Raw genomic sequence first — 26,315 nt, 5'->3', positions numbered from 1 at the left:
TCTGTTCTCTCTGTCTGTAAGTCTGTTTCTGTTTCGTGGATAGATTCATGTGTGTCATATTTTAGATTCCACATATAAGTGATATCATATGGTATTTGTCTTTCTCTTCCTGACTTACTTCACTTAGTATGATAATCTCTCGTTGCATCCCAAAATGGGATTTGTAAAAGTACCTATCTTATAGAGTTTTGTGGAATTAAATGAGATTATACCATAAAGGGTTAAGCACAATGAGAAGTTCAATAAGTGCCAATATTATTGGAAATAATAATAACTATCATGTTTGTACATGATTTTACCATTTATGAACTAGTTATGCCTTTCTTATCCCATTTGATCTTCACAAGAACTCTTTGAGGTGGCCAGTGTAGGGATTATGACCTCACTGCACAGATGAGAAAACTGGAGCTCAGAGAGGGCAGCAGTCTGCTCAAGGTCACACAGCTTATGAGTGACAGAGCCAAGTTCAAGTCTTCTCAGATGAAGGAATGACAGTGTTGTTCACAGCGCCAAGCCAGTCCACCTGCAAAGGTGGCCGGGCTGCTCCTTGGGCACACCAATTTTCCCAATGACCTCTTCATAGAGAAATAATCCAGTGTTGCTTCAGACCCTCGTTGCCCCTGTTTATACTCTGAGCCTGTACCACTTCTGAGGGTGAAGAAATTTCTCCTTGTTCTGTGTTGTCAGACTGATTTTTCCTTGCATTTGTCCTAAAACGACCTCCATGGGTTCCCAGCCATCCCTACCCAGCCTGATCCCTGTTGACCACCGGGAGGTCCATGTGTTCTGAGTTCTGGCCACACGATGGCGCTGCTCCCCAAGGCATGAAGAGTCCTAACCAGCGCTTGGACTGCATTTCAATGCCTTGACTATCAATTAAACACCTACTACGTGCAAATCACTGTGGCTGCTGAGGAGAGGGCTTCAGTTATTTATTAATGTCATCATAAGCTATATAAATAACAACGACAGTAATAATAACATTGGTACAGATTTTCATTGTTCATTGAGCAATTCTCATACGTTCCTTTTGCCAAATAATCCTGATATTTTAGGTGAGGTAGGTCTCCTCACCCCCACTTGGGGAAGAGACTGAGGCACAGAGAGGTGACAGGCCTTGCATAAAGGCACAGAGTGACACTGGCAGGCACTCGATGAATCATAGGTGGTGGATTGAATGGGGTGGACCCGGCAACCATCTTTTCCATGCCATTATTTGTCTGGGCGGGCAGGGACTGTCTTATCTGCCTTTTGGCCCCAATCCTAGGACGGTGCCTGGTCGAGGGCTTCAGAAGAACTCTGCAGCAGGGAGAGGGGAAGCAGGGGGCTCCCTGCAGGTTGCTCAGTCTCCCTGAAGCCGCAGTGCTGAACAGTCAGCCAACTGCAGCTCCCAGGCCAGGCCTGGAAGGCTCTCTGGGTGCACTCAGGCTGAGAGATGCAGCCTCTGGCTTGGAGCTGGTGGAAGACACTGCAAAGAGAGGTCACTGCTTTCACCACAAGGCATGGGCAGGGCATGAGTGACTCACCATAATTTGACCCCTGACGGCTGCCAGGTGGCCGAGGGGACAGGAATTGCTCATTCGTTCATTCACTCATTTATTCATTCAACAAACATTTCCTAAGACCCTGCTAAACACGAGGGATACAGAAAATGTATCCATACATTTGAAGTGAAAAACACAGCCCCTGTCCTCTTGGAGCTTTCAGAGCAGCAGGGGAGACAGAGGGTAAATAGTGAACAATACAGATTGATAGGTGTTGCTCAGAGGTCTGTTCTAAGTGCCATGGGGGTGACTGAGTCCACCAGGGGCAGGAGGACAGGCTACACAGAGGAGGGAACTTTTGCAAGATCCTGAAGGATGAGATGAGTTTGCAGATTACCAGGCAAAGGGAGTGCAAAGGTGGAGGGAAGGAAAGAGTCAGGGGTGATGGCAAGTGCACGGAAACAAGCGTTGTCAAAGGCCATTGGGCATTTGAGGATGGGTAAGAGGTGCAGCCGAAAGACGGGGGGGCAGCCAGAGAGGGGCCATGAAAGCCATCCTCAGGACAGTGAAATGTGTCTCGTCAACGTCAGGGAATGTTTCAAGAGTTTTAATTATCATGCCAGGAGCTGTGCTAAACGCTGGGATCCAAAGTGGAACATTGTGGTTCTCACCGTCTCCCTGGTCGGGGAACTAAGATCCCACAAGCTGCGCTGTGCAGCCAGAAAAAAAAGGAGCTCAGCGTTTCATGGAGAAGGTGGACAAAGAGAAAACCATCACTCATGTTTCCCGAGCCCTGACTGTTTGCCATGCATGGCGCTAAGTGCTTCCTGAGCACTGGTTTATCACCTACCTTGCAAGGTAGATACTGTGATCACCCCCGTTTTACAGATGAGTAAACTGAGGCTTGGAGTACTTAAGTACAGTTGTCCAAGGTCAGAGAACTAGTCATGGTGGAGTCAAGGCTTGTCATTTTGGCCTTTGAATGGTCACCTTTACTAAAGTTAATTCATTCATGTTATATAGATTTTTTTTATGTATATGGTTCCAAATTCAAAAGATGCCCAGTGAAGTTGCTTTCGCTTACATCCCTGCTTCCGGCTCTCCCTCCCCAGAGGTGACCACTCTTACTAGATTCTGGTGTTTCCTTCTAGAGATGTTCTATCCAGACTCAAGCACAAAAGGTAAGAAAAGACAAGTGCATGTGAGTCACAAGCGTGGGCTTTGGGAACAGCCTGCAGGGGGCTGAATCCTGACTTTCTTGTCTGAGCTTTAAGAGTGTTATCATTATTTGAGCAGGGGGACAGGAGGGCTTGGAGGGTGGGCAGGGGGTGCCAGGTTGTTTGTGTGTGTGACGGTGCCGGGCTGGACTTGGGGGGACGGTGTGGTGATGGGATGGAGATGAGGGAGGGAGGACCGTGGGACCTGGAGAGAGACGGAATGGGGGCCGAGCAGGGAACAGAGGCTGCAGAGGGGTTGTCATGCCAGGCAGGTGTCTGGCAGGGCTGGAGGTACGCTAAGAGGGACAGAGATGGCCCCTGGGGCCGGGACAGTCCATGTCTGAGGCCTCATGTGAACTCCTGGAACAGTTCGAGCTCATCAGGCCACGCACCAGAGCTGAGATGCTGGCAGTGGACTGACAGGGAGGCCGTGGGCTCTGGAGCCTGGAGGTCTGGCCCAAGTGGCCCACGGGGGAATCTGGACAAATCCTTTCCCTCCCCAGGAGTCAGTGCCAGTGAGCGCCTCACAGAAGTTTATCTCCCCTACTGTTTTTCACTATGGAGGGAAAGGTGGGCTCGGGGATGGGGAGTAGAAGAGTTTGGGAGAGGCTCAGCCTGGGATAGGCTGTGGGCTCAGGATCCTGTTCTGGAAGTTTCCAGGCTGCATCTGAATGAGTGTCCACAGTGCCTAGAGCTCTCCTAGGCAGGGTAGGAAGCCTACCTATAGCTAGAATATTACACGTTATGCTACTGTGTATGTAATATGTTAATAACGTGTAATGCACGTGGATTTTGTTTTGTTTGATCATCACCTCTCCTCTTCTGGAGCCCCGTCTAGTTGGATACTGAGCCTTGTGACCCAGCCCTCAGGAGTCTCTGGTAACTCGCTGGCTTTCTGGAAGAACAAGATGTTCCCGACTCATCTTGTGCTTTCCCTTCCCCAGTCCTGGAATCAGCCTTTTCTCCAAGGAGCCCTGGTTCCCTCCCGTGAGGAGTACTCTTTGGGGGCAACGGCCCCGGGGGGAGAGACGGAGGGAAGTGGCAAGTTCTGGGGGGAAGAGCCTCAGATCTGGGCAGCCCCTTAGCTCTGAACAAGTCCCTCCCGCTCCCCCTGGGGTGGGGGATTAGAAGACCAGTTAAGTCCTTTCCCAGACTCGACTGAGGCCGAGAACAAGACGTGGGAAATATTCACACTGCGTGCCTTTGGGCGGCAGTGGCACTGTGGAAGCCCACGGACCTAGATTCAAGCCCTAGCTCTGCTGCCATGTGTCTGAGTGACTCTGCATGCATTACTTAACCTCTCTGAACCTCGGGGTCCTCGTCTGTGACATGGGGATAATAGCACCTACCTCGCAGGACGTCCAGGGGGATTACATGGGACGACACGTGTAGATTTCTGACTTATCTCGCCTAGAGCACGTGCTCAGTGAATGCAGATTCCCTTCCTTAATCACGTGACTTCAGCAGCCCAGGAAATGAGGACTGGATTACTGGACGGTCTGGGAGAGGGGAAGAGGGGAGGCTAGGGAAGAGGAGGAGATGGGAAATAGAAGTCCATGGACAAATAAAGAGGAGGGAAGGTTAGCTCAGAATAGGGAAGATGATTCATTGTCAAATCTGTCCAACAAAGAAGGCTCTCATTGCTTGGGGGAGGTGGAGAGCCTCCTGTCACCAGAGGTGTGCAAATAGAGGCTGAGCGACCGTGCGCCATAGAGATATTTCTGTGAGGACTCCTGCATTGGCCAGGAGGTTGATTCATCCACTCAGCAAACTTCTGGAGAGGGCTGTCCTTGTCCGGCCCTATAATGGGACAGGGGATGCCAAGGTGAATGGGACATCAGCCCTGGCCCAAGGAGTGCCCAGTCCAGGGAATGAGCTGGACTTGAGGGTCCCTCCTACTCTGCAGTTCAGTCCTTTAAAGCATCCATGCCTTGGAGGGAGCTGGCTGAGGATTTTCAATACGTGCCTTTTGGTATTGATCCACTGGGGCTGAAGCTGGCCGGGGAGCGGCAGGAGAACGCCGCAGTGTTATTAGTGCGGAGGACACGCTGTAATCTGTCAGTGTCACCCTGGTCGCAGCTGGCTGGGGAGCCATCCTGCTGTTAACTCCTCCTTTCCCAGCAGCCACCAAGCACGCAACCTGCACAGCACCCTCGTCAGTGCCTCCATCTGTCCCTGTAGGAGGCGGAATGTGGGTGTTTACTCTTTTTCTATTTTCTCTGGCATGAGCCCTCTGCCCCAGTCACAATGATTTATTCAGTGTTTTCCAAACATACCTGGGACATTCCTACCTCTGTACCTTCAGTTACCAGCTTTCCCTACCAGCTATGGTCACTGAGTTTACTTTCCATCCATCCATCCATCCATCATTTTAATATCTAAAAAAATCTATCCATTTTTCCACTTCTCAAACCAGCTCTCCATCATCCAACAATCCATTCAATCATCCATCTTTCCACCTATCCACGAATCTATCCATCCAGCCAGCCAGCTATCCACCCACCACCCACCCTCCATCCATTCAGCCTTGCAATTTAGTTCAGTCCAGTTCAGTTCAACTCAGCTCAGTTCAATTCGGCTCACCTTTATTCAGTTCATAAGATTCCTAGGTCTTGCCATGTGCCAAGCAAGTGAAAAGTGAGTCATGTCTCTGCTGTCAAGGAGCCCAGGGCAGAGGCCTCCTCATCCGTCATGGCCAGCTTTGTGTCTCACTTCTGTTAACACTTTGCCAGTCCCCTAAGCGGAAGCAATTGACTCTAAAGGGCTGTTCTGTGGAAGAAAGTTTAGTCTGGTTTTCACAAACTCCACAGGACAGAGCTAAGGCAAGGAGAGAGGCAAAGTGTGGGAAGGAGGTAAGAGTGTGGTGAGCCAGTGGGGCAGGGATTTTGGCTCCGTGGAGGGAGGAGCTTCCATTCAGTAGTGAACAATCTAGCAGACAGAGTGGTTGTGTACTGGGGGATGGAGGTAAAGAGAAGGGGGCGAGGAGATCACTATTGGAGAAGTAAGTTCATGTAGGGGTGAAGACATGAGCTCTGGAGTCGACGGACTGCTGGGCTTGCTGTCTAGACTCTACCGTATTGTTGCTGTGTGTCCTAGGGCACATATCTTAATCTCTCTGAGCTTCAATGTCCTCATTTATAAAATGGAGATAATAATAGGATCTAGCTTATCATGTGGCTGTTATGGTTATCATGGAAAATGCTTAAATTAAAGCCTGGCACAAAGGGAAAGCTTAACAGATTCTAGCTATGACTATTATCACTCTTTGTTGAGTACCAGCTACATCAGGGCACTGTACTAGGAGCTTTCACATTCAGTGCCTCATCCGAGCATCCCAGCCACTAATCCTACATGGAAATCATTGAACCCATTTTTCAGATGAGGAAATGAAGGTTCAGGGAGGCTGTTTATTTTTAACTTTTTTAATTTTAATTTTTTTATTTTCTGGTTGTGCTGCTCGGCATGGGGGGTCTTAGTTCCCCGACCAGGGATTGAACGTGCATCCCCCGCGTTGGAAGCGCGGAGTCTTAACCACTGGACAGCCAGGGAAGTCCAAGGCTGTTTCTTGTTCACGTCACACAGCTGGTTAAGGATGGAGCTGGGCTTCAAATATAGGCTTTTGTAGCTCTACTAATGCTCTCCTGCCGGCCCTTTTCTGCTGCCTTTCAAGGGGTGCGTGCTCTCAGATGCCAGGATTCAAAGACTTTCATCTCAGTTTCTGTTTGGGACACTCTTTTGGCCTTCCGTACTTTTAGCCTTGATTGTTAATTATTGTTTCATGTGTGTTTTCTCTCTTTTCCAGAGAGTGTGAGATCAAGAAAAAATTTTTCTTTTCTACAGCAACTGAAGTGTTGACTTCGACCATGAAAGCTGCGGAATTTATGATGTTTCTCTTTTTGCCTTGCTTGCCAGGAAGCTTGTACTTTTGTCACATTGCTTCCTTCTCCTTTCCATGGTTGGGGTTTCTACTTTTAACATCCTTTTTCTTTACGTGTCTTTTGCTGTAAGCTCTTTCACCCTTGGGAGGAGCTTTTCTTAAATAGACGTTAATTGAATGGAAGAGGGCAGATTACAAATCACAAGTAAATAACTCAAACAAAACGATGAACTTCAGGAAAGGGATGTGTTTTACTTATATCTGTCCCTCCCACTGTGTCTAGCCATGGCTCTGGCTTGGTGAATTTTGCATGGAAACCTCAGTGGTGATTTTTCATGTCATTTCTGGGTCAGGGGCTGTCTTTGTACTTGGAATAAAATTCAAAGGCCTGCCCCATGAGAACCAACCCCTGCCCGCTTCTTGCACCTCCTCCTGTGTCACTTGTCCCTTGCTCACCTAGGATAAAGATTGGATCATCTTTTAGATCTACTCACAGGCCAAGTTCTTTCCTGCCTTAAGAAACGAGTATTTGCACATGCTGTTCCCTCTGCCTGGAACCTCCCGCTCTCTTCCATCCCGTTTTCCTGGTCCTCCCTCTTTACCCTTCAAATTTCAGCTGAAAGCCAGTGTCTCAGAGAGATTTGTGATTATATAATTATTTGATTCTTAACTTGCTAATTTTTCCTCTTCCCTGCTTGAACATGAGTTGCAGGAGGCTGGGACCGTGTCTTTCTTTTTTTTTTGGCGGTACGCGGGCCTCTCACCGCCGCGGCCTCTCCCATTGCGGAGCACAGGCTCCGGACGCGCAGGCTCAGCGGCCATGGCTCACGGGCCCAGCCACTCCGCGGCATGTGGGATCCTCCCGGACCGGGCGGACTCCCAACCACTGTGCCACCAGGGAAGCCGTGTTCTAATGCTTTTTATTCATTAACTTCCTAACATAACTTAACCTTAACATAATTTAACCTTATGTGTTAGGTGCTATTATTGTTTCCCTTTTGCAGATGAGGAAACTGAGGCATAGATACCTTGCCCAAGGTTGTGCTGCTAGTAAGTGGCTAGAGCCTGGTTTGAACCTGGGCAATGTGACTCCAGAGCCCACCCGCTTAACCCCCAGAACTTTCCGCCTCTCTGAGCCTCAGTTTCCACATCTGTGAAGGGGGTGACAATACTTGCTTGCTAACCTATAATAGTATGTGGTTTGGTAGTGCCTGGCACATTGTAGGCTCCCCCAAATTCCAGTTTGCTGTGGCAAGACAGATAACCAGGGGTCTGGCCAGGGAGGGCATTAAAGCCTTTACTGTGAGGGCACTGGGGAGCCACTGAAGGTTTTCGAGTGAGGGAGTGACATAAAGAAGCAGTGGTTTAGCTCAAGTCCTACCCTTTCCCTCCCCTGGCTTCCTCCCTCCTCTCCCCCAGGAATCACCCTCTGACAGCTAACTACATCCTGCCTGGCGTTGCTGTCTGAATTTCACATCCTTATGTCTTATCACCCCCATGAGATCTTGAACTGTTTAAGGGCCATGACAGGTCATCCCAGACTTCCTGACTTGAATTGGATGGGAAGGGCTACTCCCCTCCCTCTCATGACAGACATTCTTGCTCCTGTTGGGCTCATCTCAGAGGGCTGCCTCAGAGAGCACATCTGTGGGCCTCTTTCCTTCTCCTCTTTGAGTAGTAGAGGCGGAGAGAGGTGCCTGGGGGTGATCTTACCATTTGCTTCTTATTCCCTTGGGATCCTTTGCATAACAGTGTGGGTGAGGTGAGACAGACGGGTAACTCAGTGGGAGAGGAAGGAGGGAGAGAAAGCAAGGGAGACTTGGGGAAGGAGAGCCAGAGCAAGAGAGAGAGGGAGGCTGAAAGAGAGAGGAGGAGGAAGGCTGGGCTTATTGCTTCAGGGCTGGGTACTCCTGGTGACAAAAATGGGCCATCTCACCTAGTGTGGCGTTCCTTTGTTCTGACCGATGTTTTGAGCACGTATAGACACACGGACATACACACATGCTACATGTGTCCATATAGATGCGAGTGCTTACCTGTACCTGTAAATGCACAGACGGGTCTACAGGCGCATGTAGATTAAGTACGTAGAGAACTACGTGCGGCGGGCAGCACGCCATGCCGAGGCACAGCCTGCTCTGTGCCCACCCATGGCAGTTCACCCTTCTCGCCACGCCTTTGTGCAGCTTGTCACATTTCTCAGCAAGCCTCTGTTTCCCTGTCCATGGTCCCGTCTCTACTGAGTGCTTCCTGCAGGAAAGTCTGTGTCCTTGTCACGTCTGCACACTTGGGACCAAGATCAAGACCTGGTGGAGGGGACGTGGTCAAGAAAATGTGACAGACTGAATGGATGTGTTTGTGTGAGTGGATCTAATTCCATAAGTGCGTGTTCGTGCACACACAGGCATGCAGGCATGTAAGAATATGTACATGCACACATGCTCACAGGCACACCCACTTTAGGGGCTATGAATGTGCCTCAGAGGCGTGCATGAGCGAACATATATGCACACACCGTAGCTACAGCCTTATGCAGTGATATGTTGGTGTTTGACAATCAGCTCTCTATTAAAAAAGAATCGCCTGATTTGTAGCATTCGCCCATTTCTGTGGTGTAAACACTCCCATCACAGCCACTTTCAGGGCGCCAGTGTGTTGTCACTGAACTCAGAGTGGAGAAGAGATGCACGTGGTGGGTTCGTGTGAGCCTGTAAGAGGCAGCCCTTGCACACGCTGGATTTCTGTCTGTGACAGAGTGGCGGAGAGGGCAGGCAGGACCAAGTTCCTCTGGCCTGGCCTGGGGGAAGCTGCAAGCTGGCCCACAGACAGTTCTTTCCAGAGCCTGTGCACCAGGGGAGCGGGGCAGTCGTTGGCTACCAGCCAGCTTTCTCAGCATCGGCTTGGAAGCCGGTCCAAACTGATGCTCCTTGTTAGGCAGGTCTAGACACTCAACAAAACATCAGGCTTCTCTCACCCCCGGCAGACACGCTCAGAGGTTTTGGAGTTTGGTGAGGTCAGCACTCCTGCGAGGAGCTTGGAGCATGAACGGAGGAGGGGGAAGGAAAGCTTCAAACCTTCATCAGACGGGGTGGCTGGGGATGCTGGAGGCCAGGTTCTGGGACCAGCAGCCTGCTTGAAGCCAATTCATTTTGCAAGTCTGGTTTGCAAGTTGCTTGACTTTTCTGGGCTCTAAATAGTACCTTTTTCCCATGAAGGGATAGGTCTTCCGAGCTCTATATCCCCTTATCTGACCCTCCGGGAGTAGAAGCCCTTGGATTGTCTATTGAGATCTATATTCAAAAGCGAGAGAGAGGATAAGCTGCCCCCAGACATGGACGAGAGGGGCCCTGGGCTTTAGGGGACCTTGCTCTGGCCCTCCTCCCACCATGCCCCTCCCTGTGGGGGGAAGAGTCCACAGGCCAACGCGACGTGCTCACCCTGAGCCCACACCTCTCTTGTAGCCCTTTCTCTCTGGCGCCTGCTTTTCAGAATTTCTGCCCAAAGTCTCCTGAGCCAGCTTCCAGGGCTGGCCACCATCTGTCTTGAGGTTGGACTGGCCTGAACAGTGGCTGAGGAGTCGCTGTTTCAGGCGGCTGTAGCTGGAACTTGGATGTGCAGGCTGGGATGGGCATCCCCTTTGCAGGAGAGGCCCCGCATGTGCTGGGTGGAGCTGGAGATGGGAAGGGAAGGGGGCTGGGCGGTGGGCTCCAAGCCAGGGTGGGCTTGCCCTGTGCCACTTTTGGGAGCAGAATTCAGAGGGGGGTGAGAATTCTAAATTCAAACCTTGTATTTTAGGTCATAAGGAGATAGATTTGTCAGGATAGAACATATTTTAAAGTCAGTTAGTTTGATTTGTAGCTGTTAAATATTTAGATTGATGGTATGGGGGGCCCCATTTGACTCTTGCTCTTGGACCAGCAAATTAAAAAAAAAAAAAATTATTTATTTATTTATGGCCTCTCCATGTGGCATGCGGGATCCTAGTTCCGTGACCAGGGATCGAACCCACACCTCCTGCATTGGAAGCATAGAGTCTTAATCACTGGACTGCCAGGGAAGTCCTGGGACCAGCACATGTTAGGGGTGAGCTTGGAGGAAGAGATGCTTGAGATTGATGGGAAGCTTGGCAGTGCGGCCCAAAGGCTGAATTGAGCAGGGAGTTGTGAATGTTGGCCAATTCTAGAGGGGAGTCTTCTGGGGGCTCCGGGGTGTAGGGCTGGCCTTCTCTTGGGTCTGTGTCACTCAGGTCCGCTCTGTGTGCCATCTCTTCTACAGCCTTCCTTCAAATAACTGACCCTGGCAGTTTGCCCAGAACAGGGCCGGATATTGGTGGGTTAGTCCTTTAGCTGCCGTCAAATGGGGACTTTCTCTCATGTCAAGGGTCAGATCCTCCTGAGAGGTTAGCCGCCTTTAAAGGCTGAATGTTTGTGTCCCCCCAAAATACATATATTGAAACCCTAGCCCACAATGTGATGGTATCTGGAGGCAGGGCTTTGGGGAGGTAATTAGGTTTCAGATGAGGTCATGAGGGTGGGGCTTCCACGGTGGGATTAGTGTCTTTATAATAAAAGAAGAAAGACCAGAGCTCGCTCTCTGCTGTGTGAGGAGAACACAGTGAGAAAGTGGCCGTCTGCAAGCAGGAAGATTGTTTTCACCAGGAATGGAATCTGCCGACACCTTGATCTTAGACTTTCCAGTCTAAGAAAGTCTAAGAAATAAATGAGAAGTAAGTGTCTGTTGTTTAAACCACCCCATCTGTGGTACTTTGTTACAGCAGCTTGAGCAGACTAAGACACGTTTCATCTTGCCTTTCACATTAGGAGAGTCCCAAGGCCCCCTGCTAGACCCTCCCCATTTGTCTCCCAATGCACAGTCCCCTCCAAGGAGCACCTCTGTACGGGGGCCCTCTAAGTACAGCGGCAGGGTCATGTCCATTACAGGCTGCACACTTTCACGGGGAAAACTGAAACCCTGGAGTGTCACCGGAATGTTGATGGGGGCTGATTTATTCTAAAACTGAAAACTCAAGGATGTCATGCTCATGGCTTTCAAATATCGGAGGGACTGCTGTGCTAAAAAGGGAAGGGATTCATTCATTGTTGCTGGAGTCAAAGGAAGAGGTGGATTGAAATTCATTGAGGGGAGGAGACTTTTACCAATGAGCACTACCCTGCACGGGCTGGGGCTGCCTAAGGAGGGAGTGAGCCCCCTGTCACTGGAGGTGTGCAAATATCAGTAAGGGATATTTAAGAGGAAACTCATGACCTGGGGACTAGGGTTATTCTACTGCCTGGCTTCTAAGCCTCCCATCCCTCAACTGAAATCTGAGAATGTGAGTTCTCAGATTTCGGCTTTAGGATGGTTCTAAATGAGATGTCAGAAGTTGGGAAAGCAATGAAAGCAATCCACCAAAGTGAGGACCAAGCTATAAAAAAAATCTTTATTTCATGTACCAGGATTTTTTTCTTTTTTTTTTCTTTTTTTAGTTTTCAGCTTTTTAAAATTTTTTTCTGTTAACAGTTTGAAAAAAAAAGGACCCACCAACAAAATAAAATGGAGGTTGGTTTCTTGGACTGGTTTGAGCTGGACATGAGCAATCGTCCACCCTGGAGAACGGCGCCTTTGCAGTCCTGAACACAGCTCCTTCCCTCCAGGCCCCCTAGCCCTTTCACCCCACACCTGGTTGGCCTTCTTCAAGGGTACCCAGGCCCCGGGTCTCATGGCCTGGGAAGAAGCGCTGATTGCCATCCCAGACACTCTGCCGGAACTCAGAGAACTGGGACCAATTTTCCTCTTTGGACCATGCCCGTGCGTTTGCTGTTTTCCTTCGTTCTCCCTTCTCTCTAGTCCTTGATCCTTTCAGGTTTGGGATCTGATGGGGGCAGTGGGCAAGGTTGAAGTGGGGAGGGAGAGATTGTGATTTCTGCCCAGACTGAGAAATACTGGGTGGCCACCACACCTGGCATTGGCCGCCATGGCTCTGTCCTGGGGCTCCCGGGGCCCCCGTGCACTTCTGGGCTGGCAGACAGATGTTCTGTCTTGTGGCTCAGGCTGGATTTAGGGTCCCAGCTGCTACTGACCTGAGAAAAGAGCTTTCCTTTCCCAGACAAGAGATGGAAAGGGCAGCTGAGAGTGGGCAAGCCCCCCAAACTTTTCCAGCCACTCCCCCCGACTCCCCAGACCTCAACCTAAGAAGCTTCAGGACAGGCCAGTGTTAAGAAAGAGACCAACCAAGCCGTGCTGTTGGGGACAGCAGGGGCCCCACCTTCGGCAGAGTGACCGGCAGGCTGGGCTGAACCCTGAGCTTGGGAAAGTGATTGGCTTTCTTTCATTCTGAAGTGGCCTTGCTGCTCTGGGAAGAAAGAGGAGCAACATGGGATGCCCCCAAACTTGAGTCCGTGGTCTAAGTTTAACTTTGGGGGTTGGTCCTCATGCTGGGACCAAACTTTGTGAATCTCTGCTCTCCATCCCTCAGCCTTCACCCCTCCCAGCAAACCTTGGAGGACCCTCCTTTTCCCTGACCTCTAAAGACAGTGGGGGAAGCCTGGTGGCTCATCTTCTCCCAAGGAAGTCCCCTCTGCTCCCTGTGACCGGGTTATGGCATTCAAGGAAGGGGACACAAAGTCAAGAGTGGCTTTGGGGACTTCTGGTACCTTTCCCTCTCTGAATGGCAGAAGACGTTTGCTCACATGTGTGTATTTTTGCTTTGACACTGGATGCGGGGGTAGAGGGTTGGGAGCACAGTGAGGAGGCATATGGTGTGTGTATGTGTGTGTGTGGTGTGTGTGGTGTGTGTGTGTGTGTGTGGTGTGTTTGTGTGGTGTGTGTGTGTGGTGTGTGTGGTGTGTGTGTGTGGTGTGTGTGGTATGTGTGTGTGGTGTGTGTGTGTGGTGTGTTTGTGGTGTGTGTGGTGTGTGTGTGTGGTGTGCGTGGTGTGTGTGTGTGTGTGGTGTGTGTGGTGTGTGTGTGTGTGGTGTGCGTGGTGTGTGTGTGTTGTGTGTGTGGTGTGTTTGTAGTGTGTGTGGTGTGTGTGGTATGTGTGTGTGGTGTGCGTGGTGTGTGTGTGTTGTGTGTGTTGTGTGTGTTGTGTTTGTAGTGTGTGTGTTGTGTGTGTTGTGTGTGTGGTGTGTTTGTAGTGTGTGTGTGTGTTTGTAGTGTGTGGTGTGTGCGTGGTGTGTGTGTGTGGTGTGTGTGGTGTGTGTGTTGTGTGTGTGTGTTGTGTGTGGTGTGTTTGTAGTGTGTGTGGTGTGTGTGGTGTGTTTGTAGTGTGTGTGGTGTGTGTGGTGTGTGTGTGGTGTGTGTGTGTGGTGTGTTTGTAGTGTGTGTGTGCGTGGTGTGTGTGTGTGTGGTGTGTGTGTTTGTAGTGTGTGTGGTGTGTGTGGTATGTGTGTGTGGTGTGCGTGGTGTGTGTGTGTGGTGTGTGTGTTGTGTGTGTGGTGTGTTTGTAGTGTGTGTGTTATGTGTTGTGTGTGTGGTGTGTTTGTAGTGTGTGTGTGTGTGTGTGTGTGTGTGTGTGTGTGTCTGAGTGGCTGACTGATGTTTTGGGAATGTTCTCAATGTCTGGGGGCTGGATGGCAGCCATTTTGGTCATCCCTTGGCATCTTCCTCTGGGCAGGTGGCAGATCTTAAGAGTCATCGACACCAAGAAGAAGAATGGGCCTTTGGAGTTTCATCTGGGTCAATCCACATGCTTACACGGGGGGAAACTGAGGCCCAGGGAAGCCACACAGCCAGGGATTCCAGAATCCAGAGCTGGATTCTAGACTGGTGCCCTTTCCTTGCATGCGAGCGGTGTGTGTGTGTTTGTGTGCGCGCGCGTGCGCACGTGTGCATGTGTGACCGTGGTGTGGTGGGAGTGCGCACGTAAGCATAAAGGCCAATATAGAGCTTTGTTGTCAATGGCTTTGGTGGGCATGAGTCAGTCTTCTCTGAATCCTGCCTCTGGTTGGGGAAGGGGATGGAAGGATATGGACTGAGTGTGTGTCCCATGAGTGATTCCAGCGCTGGGCTTCGAGGACTGTGCATGCGTGTGTGTGTGTGCGTGTGTGTGTGTGTGTGTGTGTGTGAGAGAGTGGGGTGTGCGATCTCACTTGTGTAGACCGATTCTCTCTCTTTCACTTTAGTAGCACTTTCCTGGAGTAAGGAGGAGATCTTTTCTATCAGCCCCATGCAGCTCCCTGGGGCCTTTCTCCTCTCCCTCCTGCTTGAAGCCCAGCTCTCATCTCTCACAGCAGCTTGTTTGTTTCTTAAAATGGATTTGTATATTTGTTTTCTGTTTTCTCTTTACAAGTTCCCTGCTAAATTTTAAGTCCCCCACCCCACCCCATTTTTTTGTTTGTTTTCACAGTTTAAAGCTGGAAAAGAATTAAAAGAAAAATACTATCTGATTTTCTTGCAAGTAAATCCACTTATTATATATTTACATTTATTTATAGTCTGTGGTTTTTTTATTAAAAAAAATCACCACTTGTTTTTCCTTTTTCTTTTGTAAAAAGAAACCTTTTTGCAGTGTCATTGTTGGACCCGCTGGGCCCTGAGGGGGCTTCAGTGAGTCCAAGGACCCCCAAAGGGTCTGTGAACCCCCCTCCCAAGGGGCTGGGGGCTTATGAGTCTGGGGGTCCACCATCGCCCCAGGGTCATCGCATGGCCCTGAGGTGAGGGGTGAGGAGGGAGAGATGCTTTATATCCCCCGGGGGGTGGGCATCTCCTGCCCCCAAGACAGGAGCTTGGGGCAATGACCCCAAGAGGCTCACCCTGAGGATTCCGGGGTTTTCCAGGCATCTCTGCAAGCCACCAGCAGCCATCTCCTCTCCTTCCCTTCCCTCAAGGCCTAGGAAGTCATCACAGTGGGTTAAGGACCATTAAGGACTGGGAACCCTGGGGCCGGAGAAGCCCCAGGTGCACCCCCCTCCAGGCACCTTTCGGACAGGAGGGACCAGGGACTCTTGGGTCACCTGGAGGCTTACAATTGCCCCATCAATGCTGGGTGGAGCCGGCTTGCAAGCCACCTAGCGTTCCTAGGGCACCCATGCAGAAGCTCCAGGGACCTGGCAGTGACCGGGAGGCTCACCTGGCCCCGGGGCCCCTGAGTCTCCACCCCCCCACTCACCCAGGGAGGCAGAGCCAGCTTGGGGTTAAAGGGAACAGAAAAGTAACTCTTCCGCATGAAAAAAAAGTAACATAAACCCCTGATAAATGCAAAGAACATTTCCCTTCCTTTCTGTTCCTTCTCCTTTTTTTTGCTTTAATATTATCTTGGTTCCCTTGTATGTTTTCATTTAAATTGGTTTTTATTAAACGTTAAAATAATGGTACATGGGAAATCATGCATTTTCTTTTAGATTTATTTTCTATTTTTAATTTTTATCCTCTCTTGCTTTTTTAAAGTTTGTTTTTCCTTCCCTCGTTTATAGCTTTGCACATTTTCTATTGTTTTGCTTCTTTGTTCCTCTTATATGTTGTTCTTTTTTTTTTTAAATTTACTTATGTTTTTCTCTTTTTTTGTTGTTTTTGCTTTTGGAAGGTTTGTCCCCCGTGGATGGTTTCGCTTCCTCCCCCTCACCCCCCCACCCCATGGCCCACCCCGCAGGCCGCGCCCCGCCTCCCGGCTCTGTCCGGGACCCTGGCGGCGGCGGCGGCGACGGCGACGGCGACGGCGGCGGCGGCGGCGGCGGCGGCGCAGGCGAGGCCCGCGGGAGCTTCATACGGGGGTGGTCCGGCGGTTGGCTGCGTTGGAGTGGAGAGAGTCTTTGTTCTCCTTCTGGATACAGTTGTGAACTTGGAGGAAGCTGTTATCCCTGTCGGAATTGTAGGTGGCGGTGGGCGTGGTGGCGGCCTTCAGGGGGTCCCTGCTGAGGGTGTACATGGAGATCTCCGTGGACGGCAGGGTGTTGAAGCCCTTGATGCCCGCGGGGGAGGCGTCCCTGGAGTGAGAGGGCTCGCTGGAGCGGGAGCTGGAGCGGCTGCGGCGCTGGTAGCGGTAGCGGTAACTGGGGATGCGGGTGATGGCGGAGGCCTGGAGGTAGTCCGTGGCGCGGGCCGTGGCCCGCAGCTGTTTGTGCCGGTCGATAAACATGTGCACGGCCAGCACCCCGACCATCTCGGCGATGATGAAGGACAGGGCTCCGAAATAGAAGGACCAGCCGTACGAGTAGCTATTCTTTTTGGAGTCGCTCTTGGAAGGGTCTCCGGCATTGGCAGATATGTACACTATGATGCCAATGATGTTACTCAGACCTGCGGGCAGAGGGTGGGCGCGGGCGGAGAGGGAAGCAGAGGGAAGGATCGTTAGTTTCCAAGGAGGATGCCAGGCCCCCGGGCAGGATGAGGGGACGGGGAATTGCTGGAGGGTCTTTTCCTGGTCCAGCGTTTTCATGGAGAACGGATGCGCCGGTCTAGAAGGGTGTTGCAAGCAAGCACCACCTTACTATCCTATTATTCCATTTGGAGAGAGCTGCAAAGGGAAGAGCTAATGGAAACAGAGCTATGGGAAGAAGGGAAAGAAGCAAGGGGCATCCTACAATGTATTGAGTAGTAATAATAATAATATAGTTTATTGAGCACTTACTACCTGCCTTCACTGCTGAGTGCTTTTCAAGGGGTTTGCAGATGAGGAAACAGATTGCAGAGAGGTTAAGTAACTTGCTCAAGGCTGCACAGGGATTTGAAGCTGGTGTAGCAGGGGGTTAAGACTGGCTCCTAGAGCCAGACTGCCTGGATGCAAAGCCTCTGGCAAAGGAACCTGGGTCTGAGTTTCCATATCTGTACTGACGAACCTAGTTGCAGGGCAGGAATAAAGAGGTAGACATAGAGAATGGACTTGAGGACACGGGTTGGGAGGGCGAAGCTGGGGCGAGGTGAGAGTAGCATCGACATATATACACTACCGAATGTAGAATAGTTGGCTGGTGGGAAGCAGCAGCATAGCACAGGGAAATCGGCTCGGTGCTTTGCGATGACCTAGAGGGGTGGGAGAGGGAGGATGGCAGGGAGGCTCAAGAGGGAGGGGATATGGGAACATGTGTGTGCATATGACTGATTTGCTTTGTTGTGCAATAGAAATTAATGCAGTACTGTGAAGCAATTATACTCCAATAAAGATCTATTAAAAAAATAATAGGACTTACTCCTGTCGGGTCACGGGGAGGATTAATACATGTGAATACATGTAAGTTGATGCATGTGAGTTAATAGACATGAAAGCTGTTAAGTCTGCACGTGGTAGGTGCTGCTTAAACGTTAGTCGTTCTTATTAAATGGCTCATACTACAGCCCATGTTCTTTTTCTGGCATCTGAAGCCAATGTGACTTGTCACATAACTAGGTTGAGAAATGTGGTTTTGGGTGCCTGCCTGCTCCCACCTGGGTAGGACAGTGAGGGGAGAGGGCAAGTGAGGATAGGCCTAGTGTCCTGAGAGGATCCTGGGATTGGGGCCTTTTTCCAGGAGGTGGGAGAAAGATGCATCGTTGGGCTAAAGGACAGGGTCTGGGGATGGTCCTAGAGGACTCAGTGGGGGGGCTCGGCATTGCATTGGGGCGGGAGCCCCAGCACAACCTGTCTTCCTTGCGACTCAGCCTGTTGCAAGGCCCGGAAATTCCTCTCTGCTCTCCCCTCCTCTCTCTGCCAGGTCCTCCCAGCCACTGGGCACCCAACCTCAACCTTCTCCCCACCGGTGGGCCTGGACTCTGGCCCACCTGGCTCAGCAGCTGTTACCTGCAGACACAAAGAAGATGCCGGCACTCAGGATGATGTTGTGTCGAGTCTTGTAGAACTCGCTGGCTGCGATGCAGAGTCCACCCATGAAGAGCAGAATCACACTCAGGATGGGGAAGATGCTCGAGGCCCTCACAGCCCCTGGAGAACACGGAGGGTTGGGGAGAGAGAACGGCAAGGCTATGACACAGGGGTTGGGGGGAGGACACAGGAGGGAGGAGAGAGAGCAGTCCACAGGAGTCGGCTGGGGGGTGGGTTATGGACACAGGACCAGAGTGGAGGTTGTTTCGCAGTCCTAGAGAAGGAGGGAGAGGGAGCAATACACTGTCTAGCTCACAGCCCTTCAGGGATGCTCCACTTCCTCAAGGATCAAACCCCAGCGCTTCATGAGCCCCACAGGGCCCCATGGGACTTGGTCTCTGCCCATCCCCACATTCCCTCTCATCCAGCCATGGCAAACTTCCCATGACTCATTAATGCACGTTTCTTACTTTTGACATACTGAGCTTTCTTCCTAGAATGTCTTTCCTGCTCTTTTTCACTCAGCAAACTTCTATTCATCCATCAAAACCCAGCTCAAAAGTACCCCCCCCCCACACACAAAGCATTTCCTGACTTCCTTAGGCAAAGTTATTAGCTCTCTCCGCTGCACGTTGGGGCACTTGGGGCACATGGAAAGGCAGTGTGTTTTAGTGGTTGGATGCTGGCTTTAGCGTTTATTAGCTGGATAAGTTTGGGTAAGTCATCTCACCTTTGTGCCTTAATTTCCTCACCTGTAAAATAGGGATGGTGATAGTGCCTGCCTCCTAAGATTGCTGTGAGGATTAACTGAGTTAATTCTGATAAGGTACTTAGATAAGTCTCTGAAGGCACATAGTAAACATTTGATATATGATAGTTATTATAGTAAATATTTGCTTATATATATATGTGTCCACCATAGATCGTGGGTTCCCATGAGAGCCAGGTTGTAGCTGTTTTTTCAGTTCTCTCTCTTCATTCGTTCTGTCCCCACCACCTAGTTCAAAGCCAAAGACACAGTAAGCCTCTGATACAAGCTCGCCTTGTGAATAAACATGGAGAGGTGGTCCAGGAAGAGGAAGAAGCTGACACATTGCAAAGAAAAAAGAAAAGCAAAAGCAAATTAAAAAACCCTTCCGGATAAGTTAAGAAGGAAGGGCTAACAGGCAGGAGAAGAAAATATTTTAATGAATATTTTACTCCTGCGTGTGGGAGGATGAGAGTGCAGAGGGGCACAGATGGCTGAGGGCAAAGGGAAGGCGGCAGGGGGTGTATAGTGGGGGGACAGTGTCTGAAAGATGACCCAGAGGGGTGGAGTCCTCTACAAAGTGTGTCTGGAAAGTAAAATATTTTTTTCTATCCAGATTCAAATAGGCAGAGAGTGATCTCAGGGCTCCTGACTCCCTGTCCTAGGAGCTATGGACAGGCAGGAGACAGAGGTGTCTGGAGGCTAGTGTAAGGAAAGGGATGCTTTCTTGACATGTTTGGGTGGCTTGAATGGTAACCTAGGAAGTTGAGTCCTTTTAGACAGGGCCCTTTGGCTCGGCCCAGAGGTTGGCTGAGGGTCTGTGTTTTGGAGGGGAAGTGCCCCCCCAGTGCCCCACCCCTGTTCCTTTTGGTGGCAGTGTGGCCACGAAGGATATGTGAAGAAGAGAATTTTTCTATATAGCACTTGAAGAATTTTTCTAAGAGTTTCAGGCAGTTTGCTGTGACGTGTGATGTAAAACCCTTCTCTCCCCCCTGGATCTTCTTCAGTAAGGCTACCCTGCAAGTGATGCTCCTGGATGAGTGGATTGCTTTGGGGGGCCTTGCAGAAGGGTGGAGTTCTGTATCCGGCGGGGGGGACCTGAGCTGCCCATATAGAAGCAGTGGCGAGAGGGTGGAGGACAGCTGTGTTACTTGGCAATCTAGTACCCCTCTCCCACTGCAGGCGAGGACGGTGCTGCCTCCTTCCCAGACCCGAGTGGATGTTCTCTTCCTGCAAGTCATTTCTGAGATGACAAGCTGTATCCCCAACCTGATCCCCCAGCCCACACACCCCCGCACAGACACGCATGCCCAGACGTGCACACTCATAGCTACCTGGATGTCATAAGCACGCGGAGACGGTAAGAACGTATTGAAGACCCAGAGGACAAGAGATAGTATTGGTGAAGCACCCACACCATGTTGGGTCTGATGTGCACGTTATAATTTAATCCTTGTAACACCCCTGCAGGGTATACTTTTTGCCACAATTTACAGATGAGAAAACCGAGTTTCAGAGAGGTGAAGTAACTTGCTCAAAGCCACCCAGCTAGTAAGTCAGGATTCAAGCCCAGATCAGCCCAACTCTTGGACTACCCTGGACTCTCCCTCTGGGACTTTCAAAGAGCCTGGGAAGCATGCAGGGTCCAGAAATTGGGGTTCTGGTCTCAGCTCTGCCACTCACTTGCTGTGTGGCTGAGATAAGTACCTTGCCCTCTCTGGTTTCCCCATGTGTAAAATGGGTGTGGACTGTTAGCCCATTTCTAATGCTTTTGCCCTCTCCACGTGGATATGATTTCTGACTGAACCAGAAAGGGGGACGACAGCATAAAGAAAGAAAGAGAGACTGGTGTGACTTCCAAGGGGCAGTGGTGGCCGCTCAGATGAGCGAGGCAGATGAAGTTCTCTGACCTTCTGCCTCCAAGAAAGCAGGTTCTTCCTGCCCACAGTATGCTGCATTTGGCAGACTGGGACTGCATCCTCAGAACTCATGCCTCACAGCAGCCCTGGGCCTGACGTTTCCAGTTCAGTCTGGTCTGCTGTGGGAGCCTGGATGTCCCAACTCAGCCTTCCTGCTGGCAGAGAAAGGGAGCACCAGCTGTGGAGGGAGATGAGAAACTGTGTGTGTGTGTGTGTGTGTGTGTGTGTGTGTGTGTGTGTGTGTGTGTGTGTGTGTGTGTGTGTGTGTGTGTGTGTGTGTGTGTGTGTGTGTGTGAGATAAAGAGCGGGGAGGCTGGAGGGAGAGGTCTGTTGTATTTCAGCCAGCAGAGAGCAATGTGGAGAAAACAGGACCACTTCACAAGGTAGCAAAGCAGCTTATGATATGACGACAAGCAGGCAACACAAACAGAAGCCTCTTCACTCCGGCACAGCCAACCCAGACACTAGCCTCCCTTGGAAGAGGCCTCTTTGCCCAGAAAAAAGGTGACAGGGGAAGCCGGTAAACAGTGCCAAGCCTAGGAAGGCCGAAGTCCGCAGGACCCAGATTCAGCCTGGCAGGAAGCTGGTTTGGAGCAGGCAGGGACCCCTCCACTGAAACAATCTCTCGAAAGAGGTCTTTCTGGCTGGGCAATGTCACAGACAGAATGGGGATTTTGGAGTTAAGTCACACCTAACATGAGATCCTGGCTTTGTCACTTACTAACTGTGTGACCTTGGTCAAGAAATTAACACAACGTTGTAAATCAACTATACTTCAATAAAATTGAAAAAAGAAGAATCTGCATTTTAACAAGATCCTGGTAACAAGACTTGTATGTGTCTGAAAGTTTGAGATGCACTATTGTAAGGATTAAATTGGATAATTTCTGTATTGTTTCTGATGCTAGGCGGGCAGTAAAAGGTAGCAAGTTTTGTTATTTCTAATGTCCTTTCCCCTTCATGCCAGACACAACTTCGCCATGAATTGTCCTGACTTCCCGCTAAGGCTGGGGTGGTCTTACCGCTAAAAATCTATCGTGAGGGGCAGAAAATATCTCATTTATTCAATGCACAAATATTTATCGATCCCCTATGAGCAAGCGTATGGAACCACGTAACACCTACTGACATTTCTGGGGCTTCCTATGTGCCAGGCCCTGTGCTAAGTGCCTTCCGTGGATGAACCCACTTAAACCTCCTACCAACCCCATGAGCCATGGGCCTTGGCTCAAAGGAGGTTACAAACACCTAAAGCAGGCACTTTTTCCGTAAAGGGACACATCGTCAATGTTTCTGGCTTTGCTGGCCGTATGGTCTCTGTTGCAATTCCTCAACTCTGCCCTTGTAGCCTGAGAATAGCCATGGGCAATATGTGAACAAATGAGTGTGGATGTGTTCCAATAAAGCTTTATTTATAGAAGCAGTTGGTAGGCCAGAGTTGGCCTAACCATTGCAATTTGGCCACCCCGGGCCGAAAGCATAATACACTGTCCTGGGGAAAAGCTGTGCGGTTCAGAGTGGGGAGAAGCTTTGCTCTTGACTGAGTGGCCGTCACCATGCCTTGTTCCAGGCTGGGCACAGGAGGCATAGGGGTGCAAAACCAGGCCTGGCCCATATGCCTTTATAGGGCTTACATTCTCATGAAGGAGTTACAGCACAGATGAACACGTAATTACCAGCCAGGATGAAGTGCTGAGGAAGAAAGGGACCCATTTGGCACTGTGCAGGCAAGTGACAGGCTAATGTCACCTGTCGATGGCCGATGTTGCCTGAGGCATCAGGGTGTGGCGGGACTGTGTACATATAGGAACCCATTGCTTTCATTTACAACTCCACGCAGTAAGTGCTGTAATTACCCCCATCACACACAGGCTAAAGCTGAGGCCCAGAGAGGTTAAGCCTTCGCTCAAGGCCACACAGCAAGGAAATGGAGGAGCTGGGTTTGTGAACCCAGGGATTCTGACTCTAGGCTCTGTGTGCCTAACCACTGCACCCCCGGCTCTCAGAGCATCCTCTGAACTCACGTGGGCAACAGGGAGGGTTTCCCCGAGAGGGTGATGTTGGTGCTGAGATGGATGGATAAGAGCAGCTAACTGGGCAGAATAGAGGCAGGGTGTTCTAGGGAGGATGTGCCATGAGCAAGGGCTGGGGGAAGCATGGCTCGTCTGGGGACTTGAAAGGGCTGATCACAAAGAGTTACTGCGGGGCCTTGGGGAGCTCTAAGGAAGATGAGGCAGGCTGGGGCCAGGCCACACAGGAACTCACGGGTTGTCTTTAAAGGATCCGCCTGCCAATGCAGGAGACACGGGTTTGAGCCCTGGTCCGGGAAGCAACTAAGCCTGCGCCCCACAACTACTGACCCTGCGCTCTAGAGCCCATGAGCCACAACTACTGAGCCCACGTGCCACAACTACTGAAGCCCGCATGCCTAGAGCCCGTGCTCCGCAACAAGAGAAGCCACTGCAGTGAGAAGCCCGCGCACTGCAACGAAGAGTAGCCCCCGCTCGCTGCAACTAGAGAAAAGCCCGCACACAGCAACAAAGACCCAGTGCAGCTATAAATGAATAAATAAATAAATACATACATACATTTATAAAGGCCTTAAAGCCGACAGGGCTGTCATGACCTGATGTGCATTTTAATAAGCAAATGAATATGTCAATCCCAATCTCTCAATTTATCCACCTTCCTTACCCCCTGGAAACCATAAGTTTGTTCTCTACATCTGTAACTCTATTTCTGTTTTGTAGATAAGTTCATCTGTACCCTTTTTTTAGATTCCACATATAAGCGATATCATATGAGGTTTGTCTTTCTCTGACTTACTTCACTCAGTATTAGAATAGATAACTAATAAGGACCTACTGTATAGAACAGGGAACTCTACTCAATACTCTGTAATGGCCTATCTGGGAAAAGGATCTGAAAAAGAGTGGACATATGTATATATATAACAGGTTCACTTTGCTGTACATCTGACACTAACACAACATTGTAAATCAACTCTACTCCAATAAAAACTAAAAAAAACAAAGCAAATGAATTAAGAAGTGGTCCAGGCTAGCCACAGGGCACCAGGAGGAGGTTATTGCTGCTGACCAGGCAATGGTGGTACTTGGACCAGGTGGGTACAAAGAGTGTGGGCAGAGGTGGCTGGACTTGAGCGATGTTTAGGAGTGATGAGTGGATATGGGTGGAGAAGAGGGTGGCGTTGAGGATAACTTCTGGGTCTCAGGTCTGCTGGCTGGCTGGATACAAACTTATGCAACTGGGAGAGGATCAAGCCTAAGGGGTGAGGGGAGGGAAATCAAGGTGTGGTTTGGGGCACGCGGAGTCTGAGGTGTTTGGGGGACGCACACGTGGAGTGTGGAGGGACAGTCGAATGTGTAAGATTGGGAAGTGGAGGTGCACTCTGGGCTGAAGCTGTAATCAGGGGCGTCACAGACACAGACGTGAGCTTGAGCTTGGAAGGGTACAAGGGTTCACCGTGAGGCTTGGGGAGCCCCAGTGTTTAGTGGTGACACAAGTCATCCCACCCACTGCTCACACACTACAGCCAAATTCTGTAGACAAATAATTTCGTGATCCAGTGCCCTGTGGGCCTGGCCCCTATGGTGCCCTGCTGTGGTGGGCACAGCTGGAGGACAGGCAGACAGCTGCACACGGGGGCCCCGCTTCCTCACTCAGTCTGGCGGGGGTGGAGAGAGGTGGGCAGACCACTTCCTGGGGCCCACTCTTTGCCTGGCCCGTCCTGGGGCCTGAGTGTGGGCTTTCCCTTCTCTGGATCTCAGGTCTGGCTCAGATGAGGTTGGACCAGATGACGCCTAAGGTTGCATCCATCCCTCGTGGTCCTGTGCCCCCCAGACCTCTGCTTAAGAACCACTCAGCCAGGCTGGCCAGGTGCTGGTCATGCCTTTGATCAAAATAGTTGCCATGATCAGGTATACAGAAGGCAGGCTCCTTATTTTCTGGGCACATTTAACTTTATGCCTGTTATTCCATTTGGAATTTGATCCATTCTAATGGGGTAGAATCGCAGATGTGCTGGGGTTGGGAGGAGCTTCTGGGCTCCGGGGCATCTCTCGCCCTCTCCTCCTGAATGCTGTGAAAAGGGATAGACTGCCGTAAATGCATGCGAGAGAGAGTGTGAGAAAGTGTGAGTGTGAGAGAGAGTGATGGGAGAGAGAGGAGGAGAGGAGGGGAAAGGCAGGGGGAGGGAGAGAGGGAGGGAGGCAGAGCTGTCCAGAGTGGTGGTTAGGAGCGTGGGCTCCTGATGTGGACCGCTTACGGTCCCATGCTGGTCCCCGCACCGGCTGTGTGGCCTCTGTGCCTCTCCTTTCTCATCTGTATAATGGGGACACCAACAATAGCCACCTCCTAGGGCTGTTGTGAGATGAATGAAGGTGACGTAACAAGTGTCAGGCCAGGTGCACACATAGTCAAGTGTCCCATGAACGTTTGTGATATCTATTGACACAGGAAAGGGATTTTGGAGTCCAGCAAGCTTCCTCTGGGAGCACCGCCTGTGCAGGTGCCGGATGCTTTCCCACTTCCTGTGGTCTCTGGGGTGGGTGATCCGCTGCATGAGCTCGGGAGACACGGCCTGAGCGCATCTCACTTGCTGCATTGCCCGCCACGCCCCTGAGCCTCAGTGCTCTCCTCTGCTGCAGGGCAGCTCCCAGGGCAGCAATGAGGGGTGTTGAGTCAATGCATTTGAGGCTATTAGAACAGTGCCTGGTACCCACTAGCAACAGGAGAAGTTAGTTCTCACACAGCAGAGCATATTATTGCTGCTTCTCATGGGCCTGGGGTTACCTCCACTGAGGTTTACTAAAGTGCAGCTTGCGGAGCCAGCGTGGCGGCAGCTGCATCCAGCGCTTAGATAAATGGACCAGGACAGAAGAGAGACTGTCTCTGCGGGCGGAGGGCGCGAAGGGGAGGCGCCGTCCAGAAGCGTTCGCTCTGGCTGCATGGATGTGAGTTAATACGATTTATAGCTTAGATGTTCCCTGACTGCAGGATGTGGTCGCACCCACTGTGGTGATCTCTGGAAGGAATGTCCCTCACGACAGTTTTGCTGGAAGGGGCTTCAGGTCCGGGGCACAGGACAGGAGCACGCAGCCTGGAAAACCATCACGGAGGCAGATGGCATCCCAGAAAGTGTGCTGGGCTGGGGTAAGTCACTTTCCCTCTCTGGATCTCGGTTTTTTCCTCATCTGTAAAATGGGAGGATGGGGCTGGGTGACCCTCGGGGCGTGTCTATCTCCAGTATTTCCGGAGCTGCAAGGATGTCTCCCTGAACTTCTAAACTCTAGTGGGAAGGAGGGGGTGGTGGA

At 50.8% G+C, this 26,315-nt stretch overlaps 1 protein-coding gene across 1 annotated transcript in view; it reads right to left on the bottom strand.

Annotated features, from left to right (window-relative positions):
* Positions 1–16,278: 16,278 nt before the first annotated feature.
* Positions 16,279–26,315, bottom strand: part of CACNG2 (calcium voltage-gated channel auxiliary subunit gamma 2) — a 118,759-nt gene continuing 108,722 nt past the window's right edge. The window contains exons 3-4 of the mRNA XM_060165211.1: positions 18,292–18,432; positions 16,279–16,814 (exon numbers count right to left, since the gene is read on the bottom strand). Of these exons, the coding sequence (XP_060021194.1) occupies positions 16,279–16,814; positions 18,292–18,432 (677 nt within the window). The remainder of the gene's footprint in view (positions 16,815–18,291; positions 18,433–26,315) is intronic.

The sequence above is a fragment of the Lagenorhynchus albirostris genome, chromosome 11 (genome assembly GCF_949774975.1).
Source record: "Lagenorhynchus albirostris chromosome 11, mLagAlb1.1, whole genome shotgun sequence".
Lineage (NCBI taxonomy): Eukaryota > Metazoa > Chordata > Mammalia > Artiodactyla > Delphinidae > Lagenorhynchus > Lagenorhynchus albirostris.
Note: the sequence above shows the minus strand (reverse complement) of the source record. Positions and strands in the feature narration are given on the sequence as shown.